This window comes from Hippocampus zosterae, chromosome 1 (assembly GCF_025434085.1).
Source record: "Hippocampus zosterae strain Florida chromosome 1, ASM2543408v3, whole genome shotgun sequence".
In the NCBI taxonomy this organism is placed as follows: Eukaryota; Metazoa; Chordata; class Actinopteri; order Syngnathiformes; family Syngnathidae; genus Hippocampus; species Hippocampus zosterae.
Genome location: NC_067451.1, coordinates 10,357,558 through 10,385,371, shown reverse-complemented (window position 1 = coordinate 10,385,371; position 27,814 = coordinate 10,357,558). Strand labels below are relative to the sequence as shown.

The following is a 27,814-nucleotide window of genomic DNA, read 5'->3' as shown; positions in this document are numbered from 1 at the left end:
CGCATTGTATCAACATCTGCAGTTTGGAAAATGTAACGGCTTATTAGAAAAAAGGAGTTGAAAGACCATACAGTAGGTGCGTCAAACCTACGGCCCGCGGGCCGGAACCGGCCCACAAGGACGTTCAGTCCGGCCCGCGGGATCATTTAAAAGTGGGGGGGGGAAATGCATTAAAGACACAGAATGAATACTTTAAATAAAATGCAATTTTGATTTAATTTTAATTTTATGTGATTAGCCGCTAGGGCGCACACTGTTTTGATCACAGTAGAAGACAACATTGTTTTGATTGGGGAAAGAAAACAGCAGTCTCAGTCCGTCACCGAGATAGACCCACCACAGCAAATGATATGAAAGCGCCAATTAATGCTTCTTGAGACCAAAACAAAAGAAAGAGATGAGATTTTGGTGATTCATAGCACAGTATGGTATAATGTTAATGGTTCGGACCACTTGACATGTACTGAGTCCGTATGTGGCCCACAATGTGAATGAAAAGTGTTTGAAACCCCTGCCATACAGTATACCCGTTTTCAAATGAAGGGAATAAAACTAAAAGCTCATCAGAAATGAAATACTAACGAAAAGAACAAATATCAGAAAAATCTGCTTGCATACAGTAACAAAACATTTGTATTGTGTTGTTTCCCACTCCTCGGTTTCACAACCCAAATGGGCGAAGTAAGAAAGGCTGGTTTTGCTCTTCCAGTAACCATTACTGCTCTTCTCCACTGCAACCTGGTGTCATGGATCATAAATAATGCAGCAACTCATGCAGCTAGACCTTACAAATGAGGCTGCCTCGGTCAGAACCACCCGACCTTTACGTATAACTCACACGCTACAGAGGGATGACTTTCTTACATAACATAACCAATAGCATTACGGCTGAATTCCTCTGAGGGTTAAGGAAGTGGCAGTAGCCTCTGAGATGCCACCGTTGGCCGCAGTATGATACACTGTGTCATTGATTCTATCTCTTGAAGAGAGGAGTGAAAAAAACAAAGTGGAGGTCGGAAAATCAGTTTTGGCTTCGACCAGTCCAGGGTGTAATCAAAACAAAAGTCAACAACAAGACAGATCATGACATCAGCGCCACAGTTAACTTAGAAAAAAAAAAAAAAGGAAAGTCATGCACCAATAATCCATTTTTAGCTCTTCAGTCAATCAAACAAATCAAAAATGACATCACTGACAAGGAGGAGTTTGGAGGCTGGACTCATGCTCATAGTGTGGGAAAGGGTTAACTAGTTTTTATGTGACTTTACATTCCAGTGCTATTTTTCCATTATTATTATGATTTTTTTTTAAGTAATTGGCCGATTAATTTATTTATTGCAATTTTGTTCTAAATATAGGAATCGGCATTGGTCCCCCAAAAGACCGTACTGATTGAGCACTTTCATTCTCATCAATGTAGTTTGAGGTGTAAACAAGCAAGGACAGGATGACCAGAACTATTGTAACCGGTGTTGTCTGACCGCGTTATGTTTAAGAATATTGATGCCACTCAGCAGGTTTTCTTGTATTGTTTGCGTTTAAAGGTCTCAATCACAAAGCCTGATGAAAACAGCACAAAACATTATTGACACAGCGTACCCACAAACTACACGGCACCGCAATGTATTCAAATACTTAAACTTGTAAATGCAAACAAACGTGTTTTCCAGCTCCAAAAATGCTTACCTCCTCATAGACATCAAGAGAAAAAGGGGAGAATCAAAAGTGTTGGGTTCAACTTAAAAGAGGCGGCGCCACATTAATTATTGAAGTAGGGAAACGCATACAAAATTTTTGTTCTACCCTTTGGTAATGGAGGATATCGTAAAAGAAAATGTCAGGTATTTATCATGAAACAGATTTTGCCAGTTTTATGCTGGCCCTGTTACACTTATCCTACATTATGACCTAGATGGGAGAAAAGAGGGGAATTGATTAGACGTTTCTTAGCCAGAGAAGTGGAGGCACGTGGCTGGCTGTGACACGTGGCCTAATTGGTGTTTTTAAAGAGGCGGTCATTGTCACCTCCCATGCCTCTCAGCAGCTCAGCGGTGACTTCCAAAAATCAGCAGCCAGGTGATTTTGGAAAGGACGCACTAATGTACACAGAACGTGGTCCACTTGCAGGAAAAATACACAGTACAGTGTTACCTCTACTTATGAACGTCTCTCCATACGAAAATTTCAAGTTATGAAACGCCTCAACAGATAAATATTGCCTCGTTACGAAAGACATTTTAAGATACGAAAGGTAAAAATACAGTATGTGCTGCTAGTCGCAGGTCCGAGTTTCCTGAACGCAACATACTTATTAGCTGCTCTGCCATTGGCTATCACCTAGCATCTTCCTGGCATCCCATTGGCTAAAACGGACCCCTACCGAATGTGTCCGTGTGTGTAGATAGATAAATATGTGTCTATGCAGCATCCTCAACAATCGCCCCTTGGGCCATGAGGCGTTCCGGTATTTTTACGTAAATGCGAATCACCCAGAAAAAGTGTTGACCAGTCGTGCGATCGCTCATTATGCTGATGTTTGCCTTGGACATTTTCGAAGGATTGTTGACAAACAACAAACCAAAAGCAAACGTCCTTGGTTTGTGATAAAACGCCAGGCAAAAATCCCTTCTGAGAGAAAACATGAACTAAAGAGGATAAAAAAAACGATGAGGACTCAGTCAAAAGTTAAGTGACCATCATATTTATTCTTTATTTCTTACATTATGCACAACTATCATTTATTGTGCAATAATCAAATTTGTAATGTGTTTGTTGCATATTTTGATGCATTTTTATGCTTTAGAAAACATTTATGTCAGAATTTTGAGGGAGCTTGGAACGGATTGGGGCATTTACATGGAAAACGCGTCTCCACTTACAAAATTTTCGAGGTTAAGAAATTTCTTCCACAACCAATTAATTTCTTAAGTAGAAGTTCCACCGCATACATTTTTATTTATTTATTATTTTTAGGTATGTCCAATCTGAGCTAAAGTGGATCTAAATCTGAGCCACGCCATTTTGGGTCTCGCTGTCTGTTTGTCTGTTGGCTGGCTGGCCGGCCCCGCTCTGCTTTGCCAGTCGCTACCCGGAGGGCCTGTTATTTTGGGAGCTCAGCTGAGAGCAGATGACAACATCACGGACTGTTTAAGCTGCTTACAGTTCTTCAAGCACTCTCACTGCACCCTGGGATCCACACCCCGATGTTCATGCCATTTTCGTTTGTTCATAAGCAGACATTTTTCAAAGAGTAAATGATTTGGGTTGGGGTGAATGGTGTAATGTGGCAACGCTTCTGTGAATAAGGTAAAGCATGAATGTCAATTAAAAGACCACTTCAACGGCCATGTCGTGCATTAAACTGTCAAGAAATTGGGCTACTTCAATTATTCATTCATTTTCGACTATGCGGTCGACAACTCATGTTTCTCGTAGTGCTTTGGATTTCTTATGGTGCTTGAATTTAATTTTCAAGCTTGAATTTAGGAAGAAGCCGTCTAAATGGGCGTGATGTCCTACCGTAACAGAATATGAAACTGCAGCTTTGCCTGTCTGGTTGAGGAATAAATCAACTCAAAGTATAAGCATGAATCCATGTAAGATTTCAGTATTTGTGTCCCCTTGGTATGAACTCAGTCATTTTCAAAAGAAGAGATCCCCCATGTTGCCAAACTTTTGGAGGGAGGATGGTCGAAATATTTTGAGGAAATGAGACGAGGCTTTTCAATCAGATTTTATGGAAATCTCTCCTGAAAATGATATCACGACATTACCACGTGTAATAAATGAACCGTCTATGGGGCTTAATTAACTCATTCACTCCCAAAGACGTTTTTAAACGTCTTTTCAGACTTGGTCCAGAATTGGCTGGTACTGAATGAGTAAATACTATCGCCATAAATGTCAACTTCATGTTTCAAGTGGGATTAAAGTGAAATATAAGATCCTAATGTTACTCAAATCAACTTTGCAGATTCATGGATGGTTGTCAGTTGTCTAGCTCCCAAGCACTCTTCCCCACCTGCGTGGAGTGCACATCGGGCTTTTGATGACATATAGATGCGTAGCGATGAGACGTAACGGCGATGTATCCAATTTATATATTTTAAATATCCACATCAGAAAGAGGCTCAGGTTGGATTTTAAAAAAATAAAATAAATACAATGGGAATTGTACTGTTTACAGTGTATGAAATGAATGTGTCACTTAGGGGGGGGAAAAAATGTCCAAAGTTAATTATTCTGCCTGTCAGTATACGCTGCGAGCAGGGGTAGATAGATGAATTAAGATATAATATTTGTAGTAAATTCTCACACGACTGAAATTGGATAATGTCCCTCGGCTCAAATATTGGGAATCATTATTTAATATCTCGAAGAATAGTCCTTAACTGACTCCATATTCAAATGTAGGACCCGAGCGATTAATCGAGCGTATTGGCTCGATTAAAATGCGCCAAAATTCATTTTCTGCCGATTCTTTTAGATGTAAACACAGCAAAACAGAAGACTAAAATAATGACAATTCAAATATTCTCACAAGAACCTCCCCCCCCCCTAAAAAAAAGTACATTGGGCTGCTTTTATCACATTTATCAAAATGTGTCTCTTGCTGGAAAGTTAAACAAATGCTAAGGAACATGACTTTTAAAAAAAGAACTGCTAAAAAATGTGAAATGTTATGATGTTTTGGCTGTTATCATTATTTTCAGTATCAAGGAGACAAACTTTCTTTTTTATTAATTAAACGACCCATTAATGGGCTCTTAGAATCTTAATCGGCCAAACCTCGCATCACAAAAAAAAATATTAAAACATGCAGAAGATTCCAGAAAATGCCTCGAACATTTGACAGACTCCTCCACATAATCCACACGATGAATCGTTGAGGTAAAAAGTGTTCGCCTCAACCGTCCAAGCAGCTCTGCTTTATCACACGATTCCAAGTAATGTTTGTCATCATTCGTGTCCACGCCGCACTCCTGACGGCTCAGGATAAACCTCGGGCCGAGTATATTACAAGCTCGTTGGCCACCGAGGACGTGTCAAACTTGACACTGTGAATTATAAGTATTGCTGAGGCAAGGGCGCACAGCATTTTAGCAGAGTTAACTTGGAGAAGCAAAGTAGACAGGCAGAATGATTTAAAGCCTTTCTTAAAAGAAAAAAAAAACTGTTTTGGTGGGGTCTACCACAGGTAATGATGCAACAGAGCAAAAGGAGTGAGAAAAGGACATGTCTAGATATTGAATTTTGTTGTTATTATTGAGTGGAAAATCCATGATCATCAATGACACAGACCCCAAACAGCGTTCATTCTTTTGTCACAATGGCGCAATCTTTCGTCAGGCTGCTGGCTCTTAATGAGAAAGCATTTTAAATCTTTCCAGGAGCGTCGACGTGTCATTTGCAGGAGGTGATTCATGCACACGCCGGAGGCAGGGGGTGGGGGGTGGGGGGGGGGGGGGGTTCACATGACGTAACCTCGCCACACGTCAAAGAGACCGCTGACGTGCACCAACCAGCGTGGGACGTCGTCAGACACGACGAACACAGTGCGTATTCACGTGACAGAGATTCCCGAGTCAAACCTTTGGCCAAAAATGTCAACATTTGGTAGATATGCTGCATTGGACATGTTCTATTTTGCCACAAAAAAATGAGTGCATTTTTAAATTAAAGTAACCCCCCCCCAATTAAAAAAAAAAAAGGTCCACTGAAATGATTTCTAACACACTACAGATTTTTCTTACCGTCATAGACACTACTGAATTGCTCTCATACACAACACTGAAATGCTCTCATATACACAACAGATTTTTGGGGGGGGGTGTTAAATACACCGCTGAAATGCACTCTCAACTACTGAAAAAGTCTCATACACACTACTAAAATTCTCACATTCCCCTCTCATGTTCATTCCTGAAATATTCTCATAAAACACATTTCTTTTCAGTAATGTACACGACAGAAATGCTCTCTCATACACGCACACTTGTCATGCAGAAACTGAAACTTTCTCATCCAGTACGCTACAGTTTCTTTTTCTACTCATAAACTGAAACACTTTCACATGCGCAACTGATGCACTCTCATTAACCAAATGAAACACTTTTGTACACACCAATGTAATTCTGTCATAAATACCTCTGAAATGCTCCAATACATACGACTATAATTATTTCACACACAAACGAAACACATTTGCCACTGAAATCTTTTCAAACATCAGTCTGAAATTCGTTCATATGAATACTGAAGTGTGCGTTTTGAGCGGCGTACATTACAGCATTCCAATCGTGTGCAAGAGAATGTTTCAGTACATGGCACACGGGCAGACACAAAAATCACACGGCAGTTGGGAACGGTCTTAGGTCAGGATGAACGCCCATGCAGGTCTGTTTTGTCATGATCGTACATGCAGACCCTTCCAAAGAAAACCTCACATTTCGCTCTCAAAAGCTGGTGCAAAAGGTCATTTCAGGTAGGACATTGTTAGATTTTCTGTGGTACCTTTATGTACAAGTTTAATTTATGTGGGGACCAGGTTTGTAACTTCATTTAAAACAAATCATTATTCCCCATTGATATGAATTGAGATTCCATTAATCCGTTCCAGCACCCCAAAATATATATATTTTTTGTTTGTTTGGTCGCTTTTTTTTTTTTGGCGGGGGGGCAATTTGGTGAAAAATACCACTCCAATTTAGACCAAAAGCCACCGCTGCAGGCAAGTTGGTTGCAAACTGGTGCTCTTGGTGGTATTATTTACCTCCAAATCAAAGGAATGAAAGTTTCAGCAAATCTTGACAGAATGACTACCGACACCTTTGAAGCAGCCACACTACTTCCCATTAACAAGCAGAAGCAACTTTGCAGACTGCATGCATATCCGCCACTGCCGGGCCATTCTTCTTCCGTTTGTCATCTTTTATTTCCCCCCACCCTTCCTTCAATCGGAGGGGGCCGCGACCCAAGCGCTCATTAGCCGCCAGGCAGCGGCAGGCTGGCGGGGATCGCTTTGCAAAGACAAACACCTCCATTAGACGTGACCTAGCTGTAATAAGTTCAGAGGCAAAGAGTTTTGAAAGGGGAGGCGCAAAACATACCAACAGCAAGACGGCAATTAAATGCCTGCTACATTTGGATTTGAGTTAATGAGGTGATACGTCTCTGGATTGTTGCTACGCTGCTCTCATTCTGGGATAATGATATGGTGTTTGCCGACAGGATTTCTTCGTACACCGACTGAAGGAGCACAGAAAATGTTTGCGTTGCTTTATTTATTTATTTATTTTTGCTAACTGGTGATTTACATTGCGTAATGGAGGCGCCTGCGTGTTGATCCATATCACCAACCCTGTTAGTGGGGCTGCTATTTGGCCATTATCCATTGCTTAAAAGTCTACAACACCATGACACCGATGCTACGCATGAGCATCTATGGCATTTTGCATTGTGTCTTAGCATTAAGCTAGCGGGCCTTCATTAGGCAAAGTTATGCGGTTTGGTTGAGCACTTGGTGTCATTTTCTATTCATTTTAGAGTTAACTCTAACTGGTAGTGCTAATGACCAGCTTGAAGCCTCTTTTTGGAACAATTGCTCACAAATGCTATCTGCTAATCCACTGCTTGTTACAATGTTAATGGAAATGCACTTAAGCAGTATGATATACAACTCGGGGAGGAAGGAGGGAAGGGTGGATGGATGGATGAGTTGAATTTCCATGATTTCCTATGGGAAGATTCAAATCAAATGCCAGGATAGATTGTGCTTGACTGTAGTGGCTCCACTTTTTTTTTTTTTTTAACTTGGAAAGAAAGCAAGGATGAACAAGCACTGGAGAGGCCTTCATAAATTGCAGCAAGAGATACGGCCCTTTTCTCATCATCCAGCTGTCTCCTTCCACTCCAAGATCGATAGGGTGAAATTTACGCGGCACACTTTTTTTCTCGAACACATCTTTCATTAATTTGTTTGGAGTTGGTGAATAATTATCGGCTGATTATTGCGGTCGGGGCTAACCAGTTGAGATAATGTGTGCCAAGTCTGCCCTTTTGTAGTGACACACCATGTAGACCATTCATTTAACACCACTGTATGGTTTATTTTTGCGTTTTATCTCACGAATGGTTGTTTCTAATACTTTTGCCAGTCTTGTGCGGCTGAATAAATGAATCAAAACCAGTGTATCACTCGAAATATTTCATAAAACGCGCCTCAAAGCACCGCAGATGAAATAATAAGCTTTTTAAAGGCAAAGCTCTTTTGATTAGCTTGAGTGTTATTGTGCTGTCAATCAAGCTGAAAAACAATTAAAAGACGTCACTCTGTTTTTCGCATGATTGCTCATAATTAATTGCAATTTTTGTCCTCTGTTCCTCTTTAAAAGGACACTTTGCTTACTCTCATGGTTGCCAACCAATCGCATGGCACACCGAGACAGACAACCAGCCGCTCTCACATTCACACCTCGGGACAATTTATAGTGCTCCATTCACCTGCCACGCATGTTTTTGGAATATGCGATGGAAGCGGAGTACCCAGAGAAAACCCACGCAGGTATGAGGAGAACATGCAAGTTCCACACAGGAACGCCGGAGCTGGAATCGAACCCTACATCTCTGCACTGCGAGGCTGACACTAACCAGTCAACCACCAGACCACCCTACTAAAGGACTAAGTTTTGTAAAATTGTCAAATGTTGAGCCTATTAATTTCTCATGTAAGGTTAAAGGGACCAAAAATAATAATAATCGGCCTATTAATTAATCTGAATCAGCATCAATCTTTAAAAAAACTATCCTGATGGTCTGTAGATAGGAGAGAAGCATTTTTTTAGACCAAACGTTCCTATTTTTTAACTAAATTCTAATGAGAGAGAACACCCGTATTTTCTGGTAACACAGGTCCCCAATTTAACATGATTTTGACAGAGTGTAGGTCAACAGATCGGGCTGGGCGTCATACATTTCATTGTTCTGTCATTAAGTGGAATGAACAAAGCTGATGATGAGTGTATTCTCTGTCTCAACCATGAGTTTGAATTGTGGCACGGTTCAGGTGAAAGCAGCAGGCAGGGTCTAAAGGCTATCTGGCCCAGTTAGCCTGCAGGCGAGGGGGGGGGGGGAGAAGCCGGATACTACTCCAAAAGACACTGTGCGTGTGTGTGAGTTGCATTCATTATGGTTGTGATGCTGCAGCCAAAGACAGGATGGAGACCTGCAGCCAAAGACTAGAGAAGTCACACCGAGTTTGAGTCGCCATCTGTCCCTCAAAGCTTTTACAGCATGGAGCGCTGAGCCCACACAAACACTCACGCACTCACGCACACACACACACACACACACACTGTTGACACACTGAGCAATACCACAGTAGTCAGCAACACACGCCAAAGCAAACTCTAACCCACTGGTACCGCCTTACAATCTCTCTCTATTTTGTAGTTAATACACAGAAGTAAAATGGCATCCATTATTGTACAGCCCACCAGACTTCTTCTTTGTCTCTCCTCTCCGGCATGTACCTTTTCCCATGGTGGCCCCCAGAGTTCAGACAGACAACCATAGAACTGAAACGCTTTGCGTTACAAACAACATTGTTGCGAGTCGTGTGGCAAGACTGCGGGAAAAATATCTGAAGATATCAGAAACGGCAGGTCTTTCGAAGGAGTGAAACGAATACCACGTTCTGGATGAGTTTGTGTTTTGAGGACGACAGTATTTGATTAAAATCAAACATATTTTCATCATAGGTCGCTGATGGTGTGCTGGTACACTCGCCTGACTTGTGTGCAGGCAGTATTGGAAGAGTTCCCACTCAGTGACGGTGTGAATGCTTGTTTGTCTCTAGAAATGTGCCCTGTGACTGCCCGCCTTTCACCCAAAGTCAGCTGGGATAGGCTCCAGCAACTCCCCACCAAGCTCTTCAGGATAAGCGTTGTTGAAAATGGATGGATGGATATTTTCATCAAAATTGCAAAGCGAACTTGCATTATTCATTACTCAAATGTAATGCAAGAAGTTACATTTGTTGTTGTCTCATCAAACATTTGCCATAATTGTATTTTGCAGATCATCGGATGAGCTCTAAGCCCTTGAGAAAAGACTGCATTGAAGAAGCATGAGAAAAATATTGTTTGTGCACCTGCCAAGACACGGCTTCACACATGTTCCTTTTGAGTTTTTGGTTCTAAAATATAACCTCCAGCAAAGAAAGATTTTTTTTTTTAAACTTCCAAAGGTCCGAGTGACCTGTCAAGACACAAATAGAGATGATTTTTCACTCTGACAAGAAAAGAGGCCCATAAGTGTATCTATTAAGCGACTGTGATGACTAATTGCGGCACAAGTGCGAGGACCGCCTCCACACCTTCTGCTCATACAACCCTAAAAAAAACATGTCAACTCCCATTTCACGCAGACCAAATAATAAATGACGCACCTGAAATTGAGTTGGTCGAACGCATTTGAAACGCGGGGTGGATGCTGTACGTCGTCACTCCTGCGACGAGCACAAAAGCTGTGATTTTTTCTGGCAAGGGACACGAGGAATCACAGTTCTTTTCATTATTCATGCCGCCATGTGAATATTATATTTCAAGTGCATTACGCCACATGTGGGACGGATGACACAATGAAGTTATTTTGCGACTACACTCTGCTGCAGGTATCGTAGTTGCTTAAGTTTAATTCATTCCGCCAAGTTTGTAACTCAATTTAATCGCATATTTAATTAATGCCATTAAGCCATTGTAGCCCTAAAAAAAAAAAAAAAAGGTTGGTTGGGTTGTGTGATGTGTGATTGAAACGCTGCCTCAACTCTGGGCCTTTCGCTCCACACCTGGTTGTCATGGAATTAAAACTGCACTTGCAATTGACCCGACAATGGAGGGCTGAGATGAGATCAGAGGCTGATTCTCCTCAGGGCGGATGCCCCGCCCCCCACATTCTTCCCCCTTGAGAGAAATTGAGGTCTGCAAAGTTTTATAAAGAGTGGGGTGTAATTTTTGATTTTCTTTTACCACTCAGACTGTCACTGCCATCAAATGATCAAATGCACCACTCTGTGTAGAAAGGATCATGTGTCATCCATCGATCCATCCATTTTCCGAACCGCTTGATCCTCACTAGGGTCGCGGCGGGGTGCTGGAGCCTTTCCCAGCCGTCTTCGGGCAGTAGGCGGGGGACACCCTGAATCAGTTGCCAGCCAATCGCAGGTCAATGTTAACTAATTTCATAGAGCATCCAACATTGCTAGTTCGAACGTACTGTGACCACTGTACTTTAGATCACTTTGACCGTGCCCACTGTAGCAACCGCTATCCCTGAAAGGGTTGATGAACAAAATAAAACAGGTCATAAATGCACTCAAGCTGACAGTGGCTACAAATCCCACCGAGTCATTCAACACATTAGCCAGTCTCTAGGAAGCCAACTCCACACCTTCATTCTCTGACACCCACGTCACTCACCAGGCCAGGCGCCGCCTTTTAAAGCCATACACACTAAAAGTCGCAGATAGTGAAACTTTTGTTTCGGATTAATCGATAGGATAATGAGTACAATTCTAAAAAATATATATATATTATCAAAACACCTGGTTTTTGTTTTAACATGTGAAAATTTGCCATTTTGCTTTCTACACTCGTTAGTTACAAGGCACGAGCCAAAACATGCCAATTTGCAAATCAGAAGCACTTGGGATCCCTCATTTCGATTTAAATATCCGCCGTCATTTCAAGATTATCATATCACGCCGCCTGCGTCGTCACTCATCCAGTTGTCACTGTTGACAAATGAAAAACGTCCAGACTCATGAATCAATATGAAGGTAATAAGAGGTGTCCATTTACGGATCACTGTGCCGTCCGCACTGAGACGCAGCTCTCGGGAACGCCTGGCCGATGTTTTTAATTGACGGAATTAACTTCCTATGTCTGTTAACAGTGTCTCATCAGTCGACGCTCTGGTGACATTTAAGCAGATGATCCGGTCATTATTTAACATGCAATGTTTTCATCTTGCCCTTTATGCAAGGTACGCTCTGAAACCGGGATACTCAAGCAAGACAAATTGGAACTGGCAGCGAATCATTGTTTCCGTTCTATTGACAGCGCACAATATGAACACGAAAAGTAAATCGCGTCGCATAAATAAATATGACGGCGTCTCCAATTCATGCCAGCAAACTGCAGATGCATTCACTTTGCATTCAGGCAATTACAGCGACATCTGCGAAACTTTGATGGCGTGCGGGGGAATGCACTCTGACCACACGGGGATATAAAAAGTCTACACACTCCTGTTCAAATGCCACGCATAGGGAATATAAAAAAATGAAACCAAAATGAAACATTAAAAAAAATTCTAATATTAACGCTTTCATTCCACGTGACGTACTTGTATGTCTTCTTAAAATTAGGCCCCACCTACCAAAGACGTACTTGTACGTCCAAGTCTTTTTTTTTTTGCGTCATGGAGAGGAAGAGGGTGTGATGCAATCTGTGATTGCGAATAAGCCGTTTGCATTGTAAATCATGTAAAAAAAAAGGGACCAGAAGGTGGCAGTGGTGCATCACGTGCTTGAAATGCATGCTTTTACAAAAAGCTCTTTTCCTTCGTTTTTTTGCCCAGGAATCGCCACTTTCATGAAACTTAGCCATTTTGTAATGCCGATTGCTGAAGAATGGAAAAGGATAAAAAAAAGATTTTTTTTCTGCTGAAAGAAGAGAGTCCAAATTTTATTTTGGTAGGCTCCATGTTTATACAGTACTAGCTGGTTTGCTAGTCTCATCAGCTAGTTCCTGCGGAAGGCTGGTAAGGTGGGCCTTCGGCCCACAAAAGTGTTGTTGCTTGGTTCAACTTTTTGTTCATCTTCATTGCTTATCGCGAAAATAAAGAGATGTTTAGCTCTACTAAATAACTAACAATTTCATTGCAATGCTTGTAGACAACATTTTTTCGCTAAGATGCCCGCGTGATCGTAGTGAGCCACTGTCTGAGCGGCGCAGTGGCGGCGCGCAGTGGCCGCGCGGTGAAGTAGGTACGTTTTGAAAAGGGACAGACGGAAGGACAGACCGCGTGCGGGACGACGCGCAATGTATATATAGATTAGAACCAAATATTCTTTGGGCCTTGCAAGATCAGTAAAAATTCCGTAAAACCCTGGGATTGAGGGGGGTTGCCCAGTGATAAAAATTGAATGAGTTAATGTGATTTACAAACTGTGCAAAAAAATCTTTTGGGAAAGGAAGTTACTACAGTATCATGTTATCAGCTTACAGGGTGCATGAACGTGTTAAAGTGCCTCTCATTAAATTTTTTTTTTCTTGCAGAAACCTGAACATTTGGCGCCAACATCGACTATTTGGAACTGTGTGATATGATGTCATTTGGTGCTGAGCAGTGTTGTGTTTGTGCCAAACCAAAGCCAAATCTTTTGGAATTAGGTTAAAAAGTTCAACCTCAGTCTCCGATCTGTGCAAAAACACACTTGAAATCGACAGAAAATTTTCAAGACCGTCCCTATTCTAATTTTCTGGGGTAACCTTTAACTAAACTAAAGCGCCTTCTTGTCATTGCGTGCAACCTTTTCATTTGGCCAAAAGTGCCGTTCATCTTTTGTTATGCTCGTCGCTTGTACTGTTACAGATTTTCTCTCTCTCTCTTCCCCCCCCCCCCCCCTCCCCCAACCATCTTGCCTCCTTCGCCCCCATATTGCGCCAAGTATGAAAGCGTCTTTCTGTCGTAGAGGACACATGCATAATTTTCCTCTTACAATTTTTTTTTCTTTAACCCTTTCGAGGACAACGGTAACTACAGTGGACAGCTAATCATGTTATCAGCTTACAGCGTGCATGAAAAGGTTCATTGAGGGGAGTTATTAATCAAGGGCCACTTTGAGATATCTACGCCATTTCAACAAGTCACAGTTCCAGAATTTTGAAAACGCATTTTAAATGACGTTTCAACAAGGTGTAACACAAACGGCCGAGATATCTATAAGGGCAGCTTCGAATTTGTGGCATCGATGGCAGATTCTAAAAATCTGAGGTTCACTGCATGTATCTGAAAGTAATTTAATGTATGGTCGAGTGAAGTTAGATCACACTTTCAAGGGTATATACTGTACAGTATATCGTACGTTGATAGAAGGCAAGTTGGGGTTAACGCAAGTTCATATCAAAGCGTCAAGAGAATGATAGAGAGCCACACCTCCATCAGTGCCCCGGGAACGGCTCATTTCCAGCTGCTCTCCCGCCCTTTATTTCCTAATCAAGTGTGTCTTTTCCATACGGAGGGTGTCTCTCGGGCTGCGAGCATGCGTTTGCGTGATGCCGCCGTTGCCGTGGCAGCATTTCATTATGTAAATGACGTCTCCCTGATGAGAAGCGGGCAGGCGCAGCCGTGACGTTCAGCCTTCTCCAGACTCAAATTGGCTTCGGGGACCGGTGGAGGATCGCTGCTATATTTAGTGATCATCTGCACAATGCGTCTTTGTCTTTCGTTGAAATGTTCCTCAAAAAGAAGGCGCCACCATACGTTCATTTTAAACGTGCACGGCGAGACGGCATATGTCTGCCTTTTATTCGAGTGGTTCATTTTTAATACCTCCGGGTTCCATATGCTGGGATTCCAACCTGGTGCTATTTCGTCTCATCCTCTCTGCCTTGAATATAACAGCGGAACAGCATTAGCCTTCCATCTTTCCTTCTCCTCATCAGCGGTGAATGGCTTCGCTTTCCCCGCAGAACGGTGCTAATGGCTTTCCGCTATATATCATCTTCCGTATTCGACTTCAAGGAGAAGGCAATACAAAGAGCTCTGGCCCCTTCTAGACGTTAACTAGGACATGAAACATCTTGCAGACGCATTTGTCTTCAAATTAGCTGCCATTCTTCCTTGGCTCCTTTCGTCAGTTTCTGTTTTGTAAAAAAAATATTTAAAAAATTCATGCGGTCTCTTGAGCTTTTCGACAAATGTCCAGTAATTGCTTGCCGGATGTCCTCTTACATTTAATGAATGTCCACAGCTCCTCGTCCAGCAGACAACCGCACATTGGCAGTAATTTCCTACCTCCTAGATTTATCAATCTGTGTCCACATGTCCGTCCTAATGAAGCAGCCCCTTTGAGTGAGCGCCTCGTCGATCGATGCAGTCAACGGTATTCACCTCCCGGGAGCGCGGCGTCTCGAGGTTTAGGGGTCACTTAGCGCCTTCATTAATGAACAGCTTTTGAAATTGCTTCCTCTTGGTCGGCGATGCATTTTTTGATCCGACAAACTCTGCGGTCTCACCGCTCAAGGCACACAAAAGGCACTCCACTTTTTGACTTGAGCGCTACACCGCTGGGTTGGTTTGGGGTTACGTTGCCATTCACACAATTATTTTGCTTAAAAGTAATTCTTGTGGGCGGGCCCGGTGATCGCCTGGTTAGCTTGTCGGCCTCACAGTGCAGAGGTGCAGGGTTTGATTCCGTTTCCGGGATTCCTGTGTGGGGTTTGCATGTTCTCCTCGTGCCTGTGTGGGTTTTCTTCAGGTAATCTGGTTTCCTCCCACATTCCAATGTTGGCACGTTAGTGGAACATAAAATTGTCTTTAGGTGTGAGAGCGAGCGTGGATGGTTGTTCTTCTCTGTGTACCCCGTGATTGGCTGGGAAACCGGTTCAGGGTATCTCCCGCATACTGCACGAAGTCAGCTGGGATTGGATCCAGCACACCCAGCGACCCTTGTGAGGATAAGCTGATTAGAAAATTGACAAAATGTCCCCTCCTTTAGTTAGAACGATCCCAAGATAGTGTCCACAGAATTTCACTGCATTTTAGTCACAAATCCATCCATCCATTTTCCGATCCACTTTATCCTCACAAGGGTCATGGGGGGGAGGGGGATGGCGGAGCCCATCCTAGCTGTCTTCAGGCAGTAGGCGGGGGACACCCTGAACCGGTTGCCAGCCAATCGCAGGGCACACAGAGACGAACAAACATTTGCGCTCACACTTAGGGACAATTTTGAGTGTTCAATCAACCTGCCATGAATGTTTTTGGAATGTGGGAGGAAACCGGAGTACCCGTAGAAAACCTAGCGGGCTGGGAGAGAACATGCAAATTCTACACAGAGAGGCCGGAGTTGGAATTGAACACGGGACCTCTGCACTGTGAGGTCAACGCGCTAACCACTGGTCCACTGGGCCGCCACCAATAGTATTAGCCTGTATGAAACAGAGCCGATTCTGGTGAAGAATGTTTTCGAATACGTGTGCAGAAAAGATCTGGCGGTGACCACTTGGGTGAACCTCGGCCGCGGATTTTACGGAGCTGGCAACCACCCCTCTGCCTTTGACTGAAAGCCGAAACAATCGTTTGCACTGTGTAGGACTCGAGGCCAGTTCAACTCGTGCCTCTCTGGCTTACTCACTTGCCGCCTGTAACCTCTGTTTATTAGCCTCGGTCCTGCCTTATCGCCTCGCTTTCCTCCTTTGCCTTAATCCCCTTTTTAGTTTTCACCAACTTTAATTAGTTCATGTCCACAGCAACTATTAATCCTGGGTGGGATTTAAAAATGAAGAAATCAACATGCTGTAAAACGTATCATACCGTGAAGTGCGAGGCTTTTACTTAGCCATGGGGCAATTTTTCCAGTTGTGTCTTAAGCGCAGACCGTTCTGCAGAGGTGGCCTCGTCACGGTTTCAGCGGAAACCTTGAGCTTTCACAATCACTTCAGTGACCTCTCCGTGCCGTGGCATCGCACGACGGTTCCGACTCGTCGTGTCTCTGCCGCCACTGCGGCACATGAACAGCAATAACAAAAAATAAATAAAATAAAAATAAAATCTGCTGATTGTGTTGCGTTTTGCATTAAATATTCCCAGCTGTGGCAAATGTGATGAAATGTCCTTAACTGGGTGATGTCTCTTAAAAATAAACTCACTCCATTTCATTTCCAAGACTGAAGAAAATTGACATTTTTTTTAACCTCTGCGAATGATCTCAGAAAATGAGATACCGCATTCCAAAAACTGAGATGTATTGATGGATGGATTTCGACAAGGTCATTTTAACCAATGAGAAAGTGGATGCCAGCTACTCCGAAACATTTTTTGCTGATGTCATTTTTTTAAGAGATATTAAACCAGTAATGTCCTCGCATATACATCCTTGTCCATTAAAAGTGCTGAGCCAAGTTGGCTTCAAGGTGTTAGCGGTCTAGAAGAATGGGGTCAGCGATCGGAACAAATTTCACATTGTCTCGAGCAAACGCATCACCATTATTTTTTTTTTTTTTTTTTTTTTTTATTGGCAGAGTGTGACAAACACCACCACAATTATGAGGATTATATTTACACGGGATTAACGACTGCGGCAGGGCTGTTCATTTCTGAAAGTAACCTGAAGCGTAATCCTGAGGTACTAATCCGTTACCAAGCTGGAATTTTAAAACAACGCCATTTTTTGATGAGATTGCGGTGTTGACAATAGATTGATTAAAAAAAACAAAACAACAACAAACAAAGCAGAGTGATGATCGCCAAGTACGTCAAAAGTTCACCCGAAAAACCGTGAGAAATGCACTGGTTTTGTGACAAGGCACTGACAAGTGATTGCGTCTTGTGCGAAAATGTCGGCACGCAGCCAGATGCTTGTAGGCTGGCGGCCCAAACCTCAGCGCATATTAAAAGCGTCAGCAACTCTGCAAGTGAAAACAGGAGCAGGAACGAGGCGGCGAAAAGAGTCACTGAAAACCTGGCCGGCACAGGGCAATTGTTGACACGACTTGTGTGGACGCCGATTATTATCAGCAGCTGGTTCCAGCGGGCGCCGAGCTCCAAAAAGCCATCCACCTCAGAAGCTCTGTGGATTAGAGGCGCATGCTGACTAATGCACTCGAATATTCAAGTGTTTAGAGGCATTGAGGGCAAAACACTTCGGGGCAGAAGTGACGTAACAATAACAAATAAAACTCCCTATGCAAAAAAAATAAAATAAAATAAATAAAACACTGATGCAATAACGAGGCTGACAGATTTCAAAAAGCAGTGGTATCTTGAGTTACAAGCACCCCAGTTTAGGAGTTCTCAAAGTCAGGAGCCGTCGATTTGTTTTTTTTCTCTTCTTTTTACCATACTGTGCTGTTTTTCCTGATTCATTCACGCCAAACAGTTTTATTTATTTTGATTGATCACAAAACAGACAGAATGTTGCGTTTTGCGATAAGGTCCAAACCTACCAGACAAAAGAATGCGTGTTCCCAGGCTTTTTCTAGTTAACAGAATAAGAGCGCTGGTTGGTGTCAGATCGATATTTACGATCACTTAAAATAACGTGGCATTTCTCTCCCTCAAGGTCGATATGACGAGCCAAGTTTGACTTCTAATCTTTATCTTCACCACAAAAGCTGTGCTGATCACTAATACAAAAGTGCTGCCAGCTACAGGGATTTGTCATCGCCATTTTTAGAAATACTGAATTTGACAAGCTTGGCCAGACCCACACCCACACCTACCCATTGAAAATAGCCAGTGAATGAGTTCAAAACATCTCGCACAAAAATGATTGCAGTCAGCAGATCTTTGGCGCCGGGTGTAATCGCTACTTTTTGGAGACGGGTCGTTCAACCCAACAGATTCTCGTGCAATTCTATACTGAGATTACTACGCTTTAGCCTTTTGTGACAAACAGTCTCCGAAGTGGGATGGGTGTCAGAAGTGGAATGTTTAACCATGAGTTGAACCCCTGTTCAAGCACCCTTGGGTAAGGGCTTACCGCTTGTTTACAGAAAACTTCAGCTTCTCATTTCAAATCACTGGCGGAAGTGTATTCCATCCGTCAGTGTTGTTCAAGACACGCCTCTGTCTTGTGGTTTTAAAAGTGGAACATGTGATTATCGTCTCTGCCTCACAGTCCAAACGATCTTGTTTCAGGTCTTTTTTTTTGTGGAGATTACCCATTTTCCTCAGATGGGTAGATTTGAACCCTTTCGGGGACAGCGATTACTACAGTGGACAGCTAATCAGGTCATTAGGTTACAGGGTGCATGAAAAGCTCCATAGGTGTGAATGGTGGGGGGGGGGGGGGGGGGGGGGTCTCTGTGCGCTGAGATTGACTGGTGACCAAGTCAAACTGTCTCCCACCTCTCACCCAAATCAACTGAAATAGGCTCCAGCTCAGTTGAGGACAATCGCTATAAAAATTGGATGGATGGATTTCCGGTAATCTGTTGTCTCCACTTGGATCTCATCAATAAACATGATTGATTGCTCCGCAAAGAGAAATTTGCTGTGCCCTAACACGAAAATCGGACGTGAAATGTGATTTCTAAATATTTGACAGGGGGAAAAAATGATGATACATTGGCAGGAGTGCGGCCACAGGAGAAGAAATATGTTACTAATGCAAGAGCTTGACAGGCACAGCTGTTTCAGAGCAGCTTCAATTTCATTGAAGAAACGCTGCTACCTAGCACGCAGGATTTTTATTTATTTTTTTACACTAACAGTGCTGTTCTGTGCCGAGATTAAAAACGGGCCGGAAAACTGGCTTAGGTGGGAGGTGTTTGCATGACAATAGAGGTGGCGTTATATATGGCGAAAAATGGACTGCGAAAAATGCATCGAAAGCATGGTAGAGAAAAGACTAAGTGGCACTTTTGTAGATTATCAATGATCAAACCAAACAAAAGGGTCTTTCTTTTGTTAAGGGCTCGTTAGAAAACTGCTTGTCTCGAGTGGGACATGTCAAAAAATGACATGTTATTAATCCTTTCATGCACCCTGTAACCTGATTATATGATAAACTGTCCACTGTAGTAACGGCTGTCCCTGAAAGGCTTCATTACTCTTAATTTGGTGTTTGGAGGTACGATACTTAAAATTTATATATATTTTTTAATGTGGATGTGATGTCACAATAATAGGGTGCGACTTTTTATTTTATCAACCCCTCGATAGAGTTTATTTTTGTACAATACATAAGCTATGAACTACTGACAGTATCTTTTCAAGATGTGCCAAAAGCCTGTCCAAAAAAAAAAAAAAAAAAAAAAAAAAAGCTTAATCATTTCTCAATGTTTCAGAGAAAAAAAGATTTTTGTACTGATATTGCGCATGTGTCGAGGCACCGTCCAGCGCAGATGATCAGTCGCATGGTCGAGATTCCCTCATGACCCATTCAAAGATCAACCAGTGCCGTTTCAGCGGAAACCTGTGCAAATGCGGTGGGTGCGCAGACAGTTCTTGGAAGTCTTTCAAGCTCCCCCATGAATACTGCTCCCACTGCTCTATGAAGAACACGCACATTCTTGGTAAGAGCTGTACAGTTTCACAGAGTTGCACCATTACAAACACGTTCCTTGAATTAACACACAGCGGCAAATCTAAAATCTGTTTTCAAATGTTAAATCAGAACAACCTCCGTGCACACCAACTTCATACCATCTTTAAAAAATATATTTTAAAAGTAAGAATGACATTACTTGCATTCAACATCCAGGAAAATCCAGGGTATGGACATAGAGAGGGTGACCTCCTACAAGTACCTTAGTGTTCTTCTCAACGACAAACTGGACTGGTCCACAAACACGGACACCCTGATTAGGAAAGGACAGAGCCGACTCTTCCTACTCAGGAAACTGAGGTCTTTTGGGGTTCAGGGGTCACTCCTTAAGACGTTCTATAACTCGGTGGTGGCCTCGGCCATCTATTATGGCATTGTCTGCTGGTCAGGCAGCATCTCAGCCCGGGACAGAAAGAGACTGGAGCGACTGGTCAGGAAGGCCAGTTCTGTCCTGGGTTGCTCCCTTGACACTCTGGAGGAGGTGGGCAACAGAAGGATGCTAACTAAGCTAAAAGCTATGATGGCCAGTCCCTCCCACGCCCTCCAGGCCGCCCTGACAGCACTTGGTAGCTCCTTCAGCCAGAGACTGTTACACCCGCGCTGCAAGAAGGAGAGATACCGACGCTCGTTCCTTCCGACTGCTGTCAGGCTGATGAATAAAAAATAACAATCATAATAATAATAATAATTAAATGATGTGAAGGAAAATTGTAAATAGTACTGCGATTTATCCATTTGTGTTCATATTGTATTTAATTGAAAGATGTTTGTTGTTGTTTTTTTTTCTCTTCTTCTTTCTACATACATTCTTGCTGCTGGAGGCTGTAAATTTCCCCATTGTGGGACAAATAAATGATATCTTATCTTAAGAGTAATTTTATAGTCATTTCAAATGGGTCAGATAGGACCTGAGCAGTCTGTGAAGGTGGAACAAAAGGTTTTCTATCAGTCGCCTCCAAGACCAAAAATCCAAACTACCAATCACATGTCAACAGTGTCACTCCCAAATCTGAGCTGACACAGGAAGCGAGGACGAGCCCTTAACGCTACCAAACATGGATCAGCACGCAAGGGTGTCACATCTCCAATGCAAGGCGAGTCACTTTGCTCCGGGCGCCGCGACCCGATCTGCGTCAGAACCCGAAGAAAATTTTCACAGGGAACCAATGCGTTGCCAAATACATGTCGCATTTGAGTGCCGATTTCAGTACGATAAATGACTCAATCAATTCTGTGAAGTAGCACATCAAAGCCTGCGCGACGACTCTCCATTGCCTTGACTCTTGAGAATGATCATATGCATGCGTGTGTTATGATCAGACGTATAAAACCCATTCGGCAATACTGCAGTAACTTGTATAGATTGTTGTAGGTCTAGTGTATATGAAAGGCATTTTGGTGATTTACAAAATATAAATACAAAAATAAATAAATATGAGATGAGAAGATGATTTGAAAACTTAGGCCCTGGGTTTAAGTTTTTGGATACAATCACACACACAATTCTCATCACCAAACTAACACCATACCTCCACCAAAACATGATCATGGCAAAATGATGCTTTGGATTTGTTTTTATTCAGTTTGAACCGGGGCCCCTAGTCTGGCTGGACGGAATTATAAACCGTTTCGAATACCACAACAATCTTAAGAAAAAAATTGCCAGGAAAAGACGACAAAAACAGCCAAAACGGATATGGGGTTAATGAAAGATGATTTAAACGGTGTCACTCTTCGCAGTCGGTGTAAGTCAAGGTGGAATTATGAACAGTGCCAAATACCAGTCAGTGTTGGCACAATATCTCAAGGCTTTGCTAGAAAGTCAACAAAAAAGTCAGGAAAAAGTCTACAAGAACAGCAGAAATTTATATCAGGCTTATTCAAGGTACTTTAAATGATGTCTGTCTTGGCAGTCAGTCTGGAATTATGACCAGTGCCAAATACATCTGGAATAAGGTTAATGAACACCACTTTAAATTGTGGTAGGTGTGCAAGCAACCTTGTTTGAATATGAACGGTCAATTTCTGAACACATCTATGTTCCGGTGGTAAGAGGATGTGCACACTTGTGCAAACCCGACTATTTCAGTTATTTTTACTCTCCCTTCTTAAACTCAATCGAGTGAGACATGTCAAAGAGTTCTACAAGTCACAAAAGGCTGACATTTGAACCAGGAAGTGATGCCAAAATATCAAATCTGAAACCGTGTCATCAGTCCATCCAGTTAAGAAGCCCGTAGCCGTTCGGACGAGTCTACTCGCCGTGCAAACAAGAGTAGAGTTTTCCGGTTCGGCGCCGAAAGCACCGCATGGCCGAGGGAGCGCGTGCGTCATGCATCCGCACATCACTTTGTCACCCGGCGTTAGCTTCACAAGGACAGCAAGGAAGCTAACGCGGCGTGAATCACTGGTGTTGATTTCGGCGGCGATCCTTCTACACGTTCGCTGCACTGCATGTGTCGGCCTTACACGCACCAGTGAGGGAGAAGAAAAAGAAGAGAGGCAGTGTGGTCTCGACTGGATGACCCGTAAGTAGGAAATCACATTACGCTCACCAAAAGGCCCCGACGTTACCTCGAGATTACACGCTTGAACAAAATGGGCGTGACATAAACAAAGGCGGAGCCAGAATTTTCCAGTTGGGCGTTTACAGTGACGTAATCTCACAATTTATGCCAAGCTTATACTCAACGAAAACCAACGGTGAAGCTAAAACTGAAGAAGCATTTGAGAATGACAAAAAAATGGAAAATGCTTTTCCAAAAAACAGCTACTGTGACTGAAAATACATCTTACATTGATAAAACTATAATCGAAGCAAAAATGTGAAATGGCAAGAACAAAAATGGACATCATACATGAGCTTTCTGGGTTGATTTTTAATGTGTTCATTTCGGTATTGCTGTACATCCATAGCTAAAGGTGAACCGAGGTCAGTTGTTTGAGTATTCTCGTTTATTATGCAATACTTTTTTTTTTTGGTTTGGCACTCAACAAAATCAAACTAAGACTAAAACTAATGCAAACCAACCTAAAACAAATGATTTTCTGAAAAAAATATAATATCAATTAATTTTTTTTTAAGTCAAAATGAAATAAAACGAAGAAATCCCAAACTCTTACAAGCCTGATGTAGGCACATTCGCACGCCTGTAATGTTGGTTGTGAGGTCTGTCTGAGAAGTCATTGTTTGTCAAATCATCCAGTCAGTCTTTCACGAAACGAAATGCAAGACACTAAATGCAAATAATGCCACTACATTCTGTTGACGTCAATAAAAACAGTCCAAATCAATGCCGTTGTTGACGTCCCGTGGCTTTACAGCAGCTCATTTTTATATAGCTGATGTCATGTTGCTCTTTTTTTTTTAGCACATATAGCTCATCCACACTTTTAACATCACATGAATCCTACTGCGCTTTTCCTTGCTCTTCCAGAAGGGCGAAAGATGTATTTTGGAGCGGCCCGTGCCACGGAACTTGAGTGAGTCAGCCATTCACGGCGGCCATTGATTTGGAGGGGGAGTGGAAGAGAGAGAAAGATGCTCTTGAGGTTAATCTCGGAATCAATTTTGCCAGCGCATTTCGCTCACCCTTTGTCAGCACAAAACAGACGCGCACTTAAGTCTCATTTCAAGTGTCACAAACTAAGCTTTTTTTTTTTTTAACAAGAGTGGCACAAGTATGCACGTCACGCTTTCGTCCTAAGTGCTTCACACTGTTCACGCACACAAATCGGTGGCAACTCATGCCAAACAGTTCATCGGGAGCAACTAAATATTTAGTGTGTTGCTCAAGGACATTTTCCCAGGGATTCAGCCAGATGATGCCACGACGGTAGTTGCTAGCTTGGCCACGCAATAAGATTGCTATGCATTGCTTTTTGATCGTCTATACCAGGGATGGCCAACCCGTGGCTGGCGAGCCGCATGCGGCTCTTTGGCTGGTTCAATGCGGCTCCCGGGCTTTCACACGACAAGTGTCGAAAACGCCTCGGCAGTGGCGATGCCATTCAAACGAAGGCGCTAACTTCACAGAACGTACTCCGTCAGCCTATCATCAATCCCGTTACTTGATTGACAGAGGGCAACCAATCAGATGACTGCATCATCTCTCATGCGTAAACAACGGCGCTAAGCTAGTCAGCGAATTACCTCTGATTTTAAGGCCTGGGTGCCAGCGAGCTGGTTCTAAGTCAACTGCGTGCGTGCGTGCGTGCGTGTGTGTGTGTGTGTGTGTGTGCTTGCGCGCGCGTAATCGGGTCGTTCGTGGGAAGTTGGTCACTTCGAAAGTCGATCTTTGGCCAGAAAAGTGTGTGTGTGTGCAAGGTAGTTGTATGATGTGGCTCTTTGCAGTAACACAGTAAAAAAAATTGGCTCTTCGTCTCTGATTGGTTGGCCACCCCTGGTCTACGCAGTAAAGGAGGTGCCCGATTTTGAGCCGACAAACGTAAGGTCCTGTTGCTGAATTTGAGTTTTCTTGACACGTCGTAACCCATGTAGTGTAACATACAAATTGTTCAAGGGGCGTCCGGGACACTTTCAGGACCAGGACGACGAAAGTCTGACATCTCAGAATTTGTGATATGTCCTATGTCGTGCTTCGATCGGTTCTTGGGCATTGACCAATCGGAAGAGAACGCCCTCCCCTAAATATGACGAGAGACTGGACATGGTGCATGCAATCACAATACGGTGTACAGTATTTTAAAAGGGATTTGAAGAAAAGGGGAAATATTGGAAAGTATACGTAGCAATTCAACTCATGCTACGTTGGCTAACTGCAAAGCTAGTAGTCGATTAGCAAAGCATGTTCAACAATTACCTCAAATTCTTTTTGGAGAAGAGACATTCCATACCACCCATTCGCCACCATCGTCCATACTCTCATTTTTTTCTTTTCTGTATATAGAAACAACACACATGCACATAATGCCGACAACAGCTGCTTCTCACGCCTCCCTGAGCATCCTGCGCCGATGGACTGAACCTTGACGGCGACGGACTTGTGGCGTGACACAGAACGATATTGCTTCGGTAGTCTGACAGTCGGGAATGACCAAAAAGTCATGTCATTTAGGAAGGCCATTAGATTCAGCGAAGAGATACATTTTTCCCTTGGTATAAATATGACATGTATGGGTGCTGATCAGTTCAGGCCGTTTTTGCAACCACGTCGTTGAAAAGGCTCCAGTTCTCCGAAAATGGACGGATGAATAAAATAAGACACATTATGAAATTTCTTCGCAGATCTGTAATGGCCTATGAATCACAAAATAAAAAAAATATCTCCAGCCCTGATTTAAACTGAGATGACGTGTGGCAGTTATTCCAAAGCAAAGCAGTTAAGCATATTAATCGGCAATGATCACTTCAAACTTGCCGGTTTTGAGCGTGCAATTGAATTAGTAGGAAGAAACAACGGTGACGTACTTCATTTTGTTCACAGTGGCTCCATGTTTGCTCGTGTGTGTGTGTGTGTGTGTGTGTGTGTCTGGAAAGTGTGCATGTGCCGGTTTCTCTGGTAACCCCAACTCCTCTTTGTCGCCATGGCAATAAACGGCCACCCAAGCTTAGTGAATTGGATGTCAAATAAATAAAACGGGTTAAAAAACATGACACCCCCCCCCCATAAGAGATTCAGACAATTCAACAGGATGCCAGGAGGAAACAATGGACAGGTCTCCCCCTTTCTGCTTGTGTCCTTTTTTTTTCCTTCTACAATCCATATGCGTGCTATGATTGGCTGCGGCATTGCAATCATCAAAACAAAAAGCTCATCGTGCACAATGTGGGCCTGCGGCGTCCACATGCTGACAACAGCTCACCATCATTGCTCACAGTGACCCGGTTGCACCATGCAAGGGGGGTGGAGGGGATGAGGGACAACCTTCATTTCTATCCTTATTGTTTTTAAAGTGGGGGTGGGGGTTAAGCATTCAGTGCAAGGGCAAAATGAAAACGATCTGGCCACTTACCCTTGGAAGCATCCTTGTCTTCTTTAGGCTTCGCCACTTTGCCGCTCATAGATCCCAGTTTGGATGCGTAATCCCCGATTTAGACAAGAATCCTGATGGACGGTCTACTTTGTCATCAATCAAATCTTTCCACGGGCTTCCACGTGCTGAGATAAGGGCTCTATGGAGAGGGGGGGTGGGGGGGGGGGCAAACGAGTCACACGAATTACATTTTTCAACCCCTTTCGTTTTTCCACGCGCAATTTCGAGGCGTGCAGCGAGACAAAGGTCCCCGTTGCCCGAAGGGGTGTGCGCGTAGAGGGCTTCTTCCGGTGAAAACAAAACAGCGCGAGGTTGCTGCATGCGTGGACCATATGCCACACGCGCAAATGGTACAAATAACGTGTACGCGTGTGTTTCCGCTCTCCTACCTTATCTCGTCCTCGCTGCGCGCTACATCAATGCACGTGGATGAAAGCACACGCTCCCACCATCAACGCCGCTGACTTGCATCGACACCAGCGAGAGGAAAAGCACGACGCGCGGTGAATGACGCTTAAAAATAAAAAAATAAAAAACGGGGGGCCCAAAAAGAGGAAAAGAGGGGTTCTGTGTACAAACAAAAGCCTGGCGTGGGGGCCATCTAATGTGGCCTCTTGTCAGTGGAGCTTCGACTGTCTGTCTGAGGCTTTTTGTCTCTTCGGTCACAATCAACAGGATACGCAACACCGGTGCGCTTCCACGTCACGCACACGACGATTGGCTGCAGCCTGCCATCGGTCTCCCTCTATCTGGAAAAAAAATCGAATACGTATTTTTTTCTCTCTCCCCTCCCCGTTTTGCTGTCGCGCGTGTGGCGAGCGAGTTGTTTTTGGAGAGCCGCTGTCGAGATGCCGCGTCTGGTCGTGGCGCTCTTTGCGCATTTTCGCTCTGGCGGTGATCACGTGACGGCAGAGATGCGATTGAATGGATGGAGAGAGAGAGACACACACACACACGATTAAGTACCCCTGCCAATAAGCTCGGTCAAGTCCAACGTATCAAAAATTCAGCCTTCATCGTTTTATGAATGTTGCTCTCTATTAGTCGAAGTGACGTCATTCTTCGTGTTTTATAGGTGGCAGTGGTGCATACTTGAGAAGTGTTCCTAATATTTTGGTTTCCCGTGGCAACATAAGAGTCAAATGACATGTTGACCAACAAGATTTGACATACAATCAAACCTCGGTTTTCGAACGTCTATGTTCTGGATCAAATCATTTTTTGACCAAAAAATTTGTATTTTTTAATGGTTCTCGACCAAACTGAGCACACTTAAATGCGCCACTTGACTCCTCTCGCCTTCCTTACATAAAGAAGTGATGCTTCCATTGTGAGCAGATGAGTTCAATAAAGTTTTTTTTTAAAAGGGTGTGGTTTCGGTTTTCAAACAAATCAGTTTTTGAACAGCCTTCTGGAACGGATTATGGTCGAAAACTGAGGTATAACTGTATATTTTTAAAAAATATATTTTTCATCCCT

At 43.2% G+C, this 27,814-nt stretch overlaps 1 protein-coding gene across 2 annotated transcripts in view; it reads right to left on the bottom strand.

Annotated features, from left to right (window-relative positions):
- fgf13a (fibroblast growth factor 13a) overlaps positions 1-27,376 on the bottom strand; it is a 96,963-nt gene extending 69,587 nt beyond the window's left edge. The window contains exons 1-2 of one of the 2 annotated variants that reach the window (XM_052073060.1): positions 26,725-27,376; positions 26,315-26,474 (exon numbers count right to left, since the gene is read on the bottom strand). In XM_052073060.1, the coding sequence (XP_051929020.1) occupies positions 26,315-26,363 (49 nt within the window). In that variant the 5' untranslated portion in view covers positions 26,364-26,474; positions 26,725-27,376. The remainder of the gene's footprint in view (positions 1-26,314; positions 26,475-26,724) is intronic. The other variant, XM_052072895.1, reaches the window with a different exon arrangement.
- Positions 27,377-27,814: the final 438 nt, after the last annotated feature.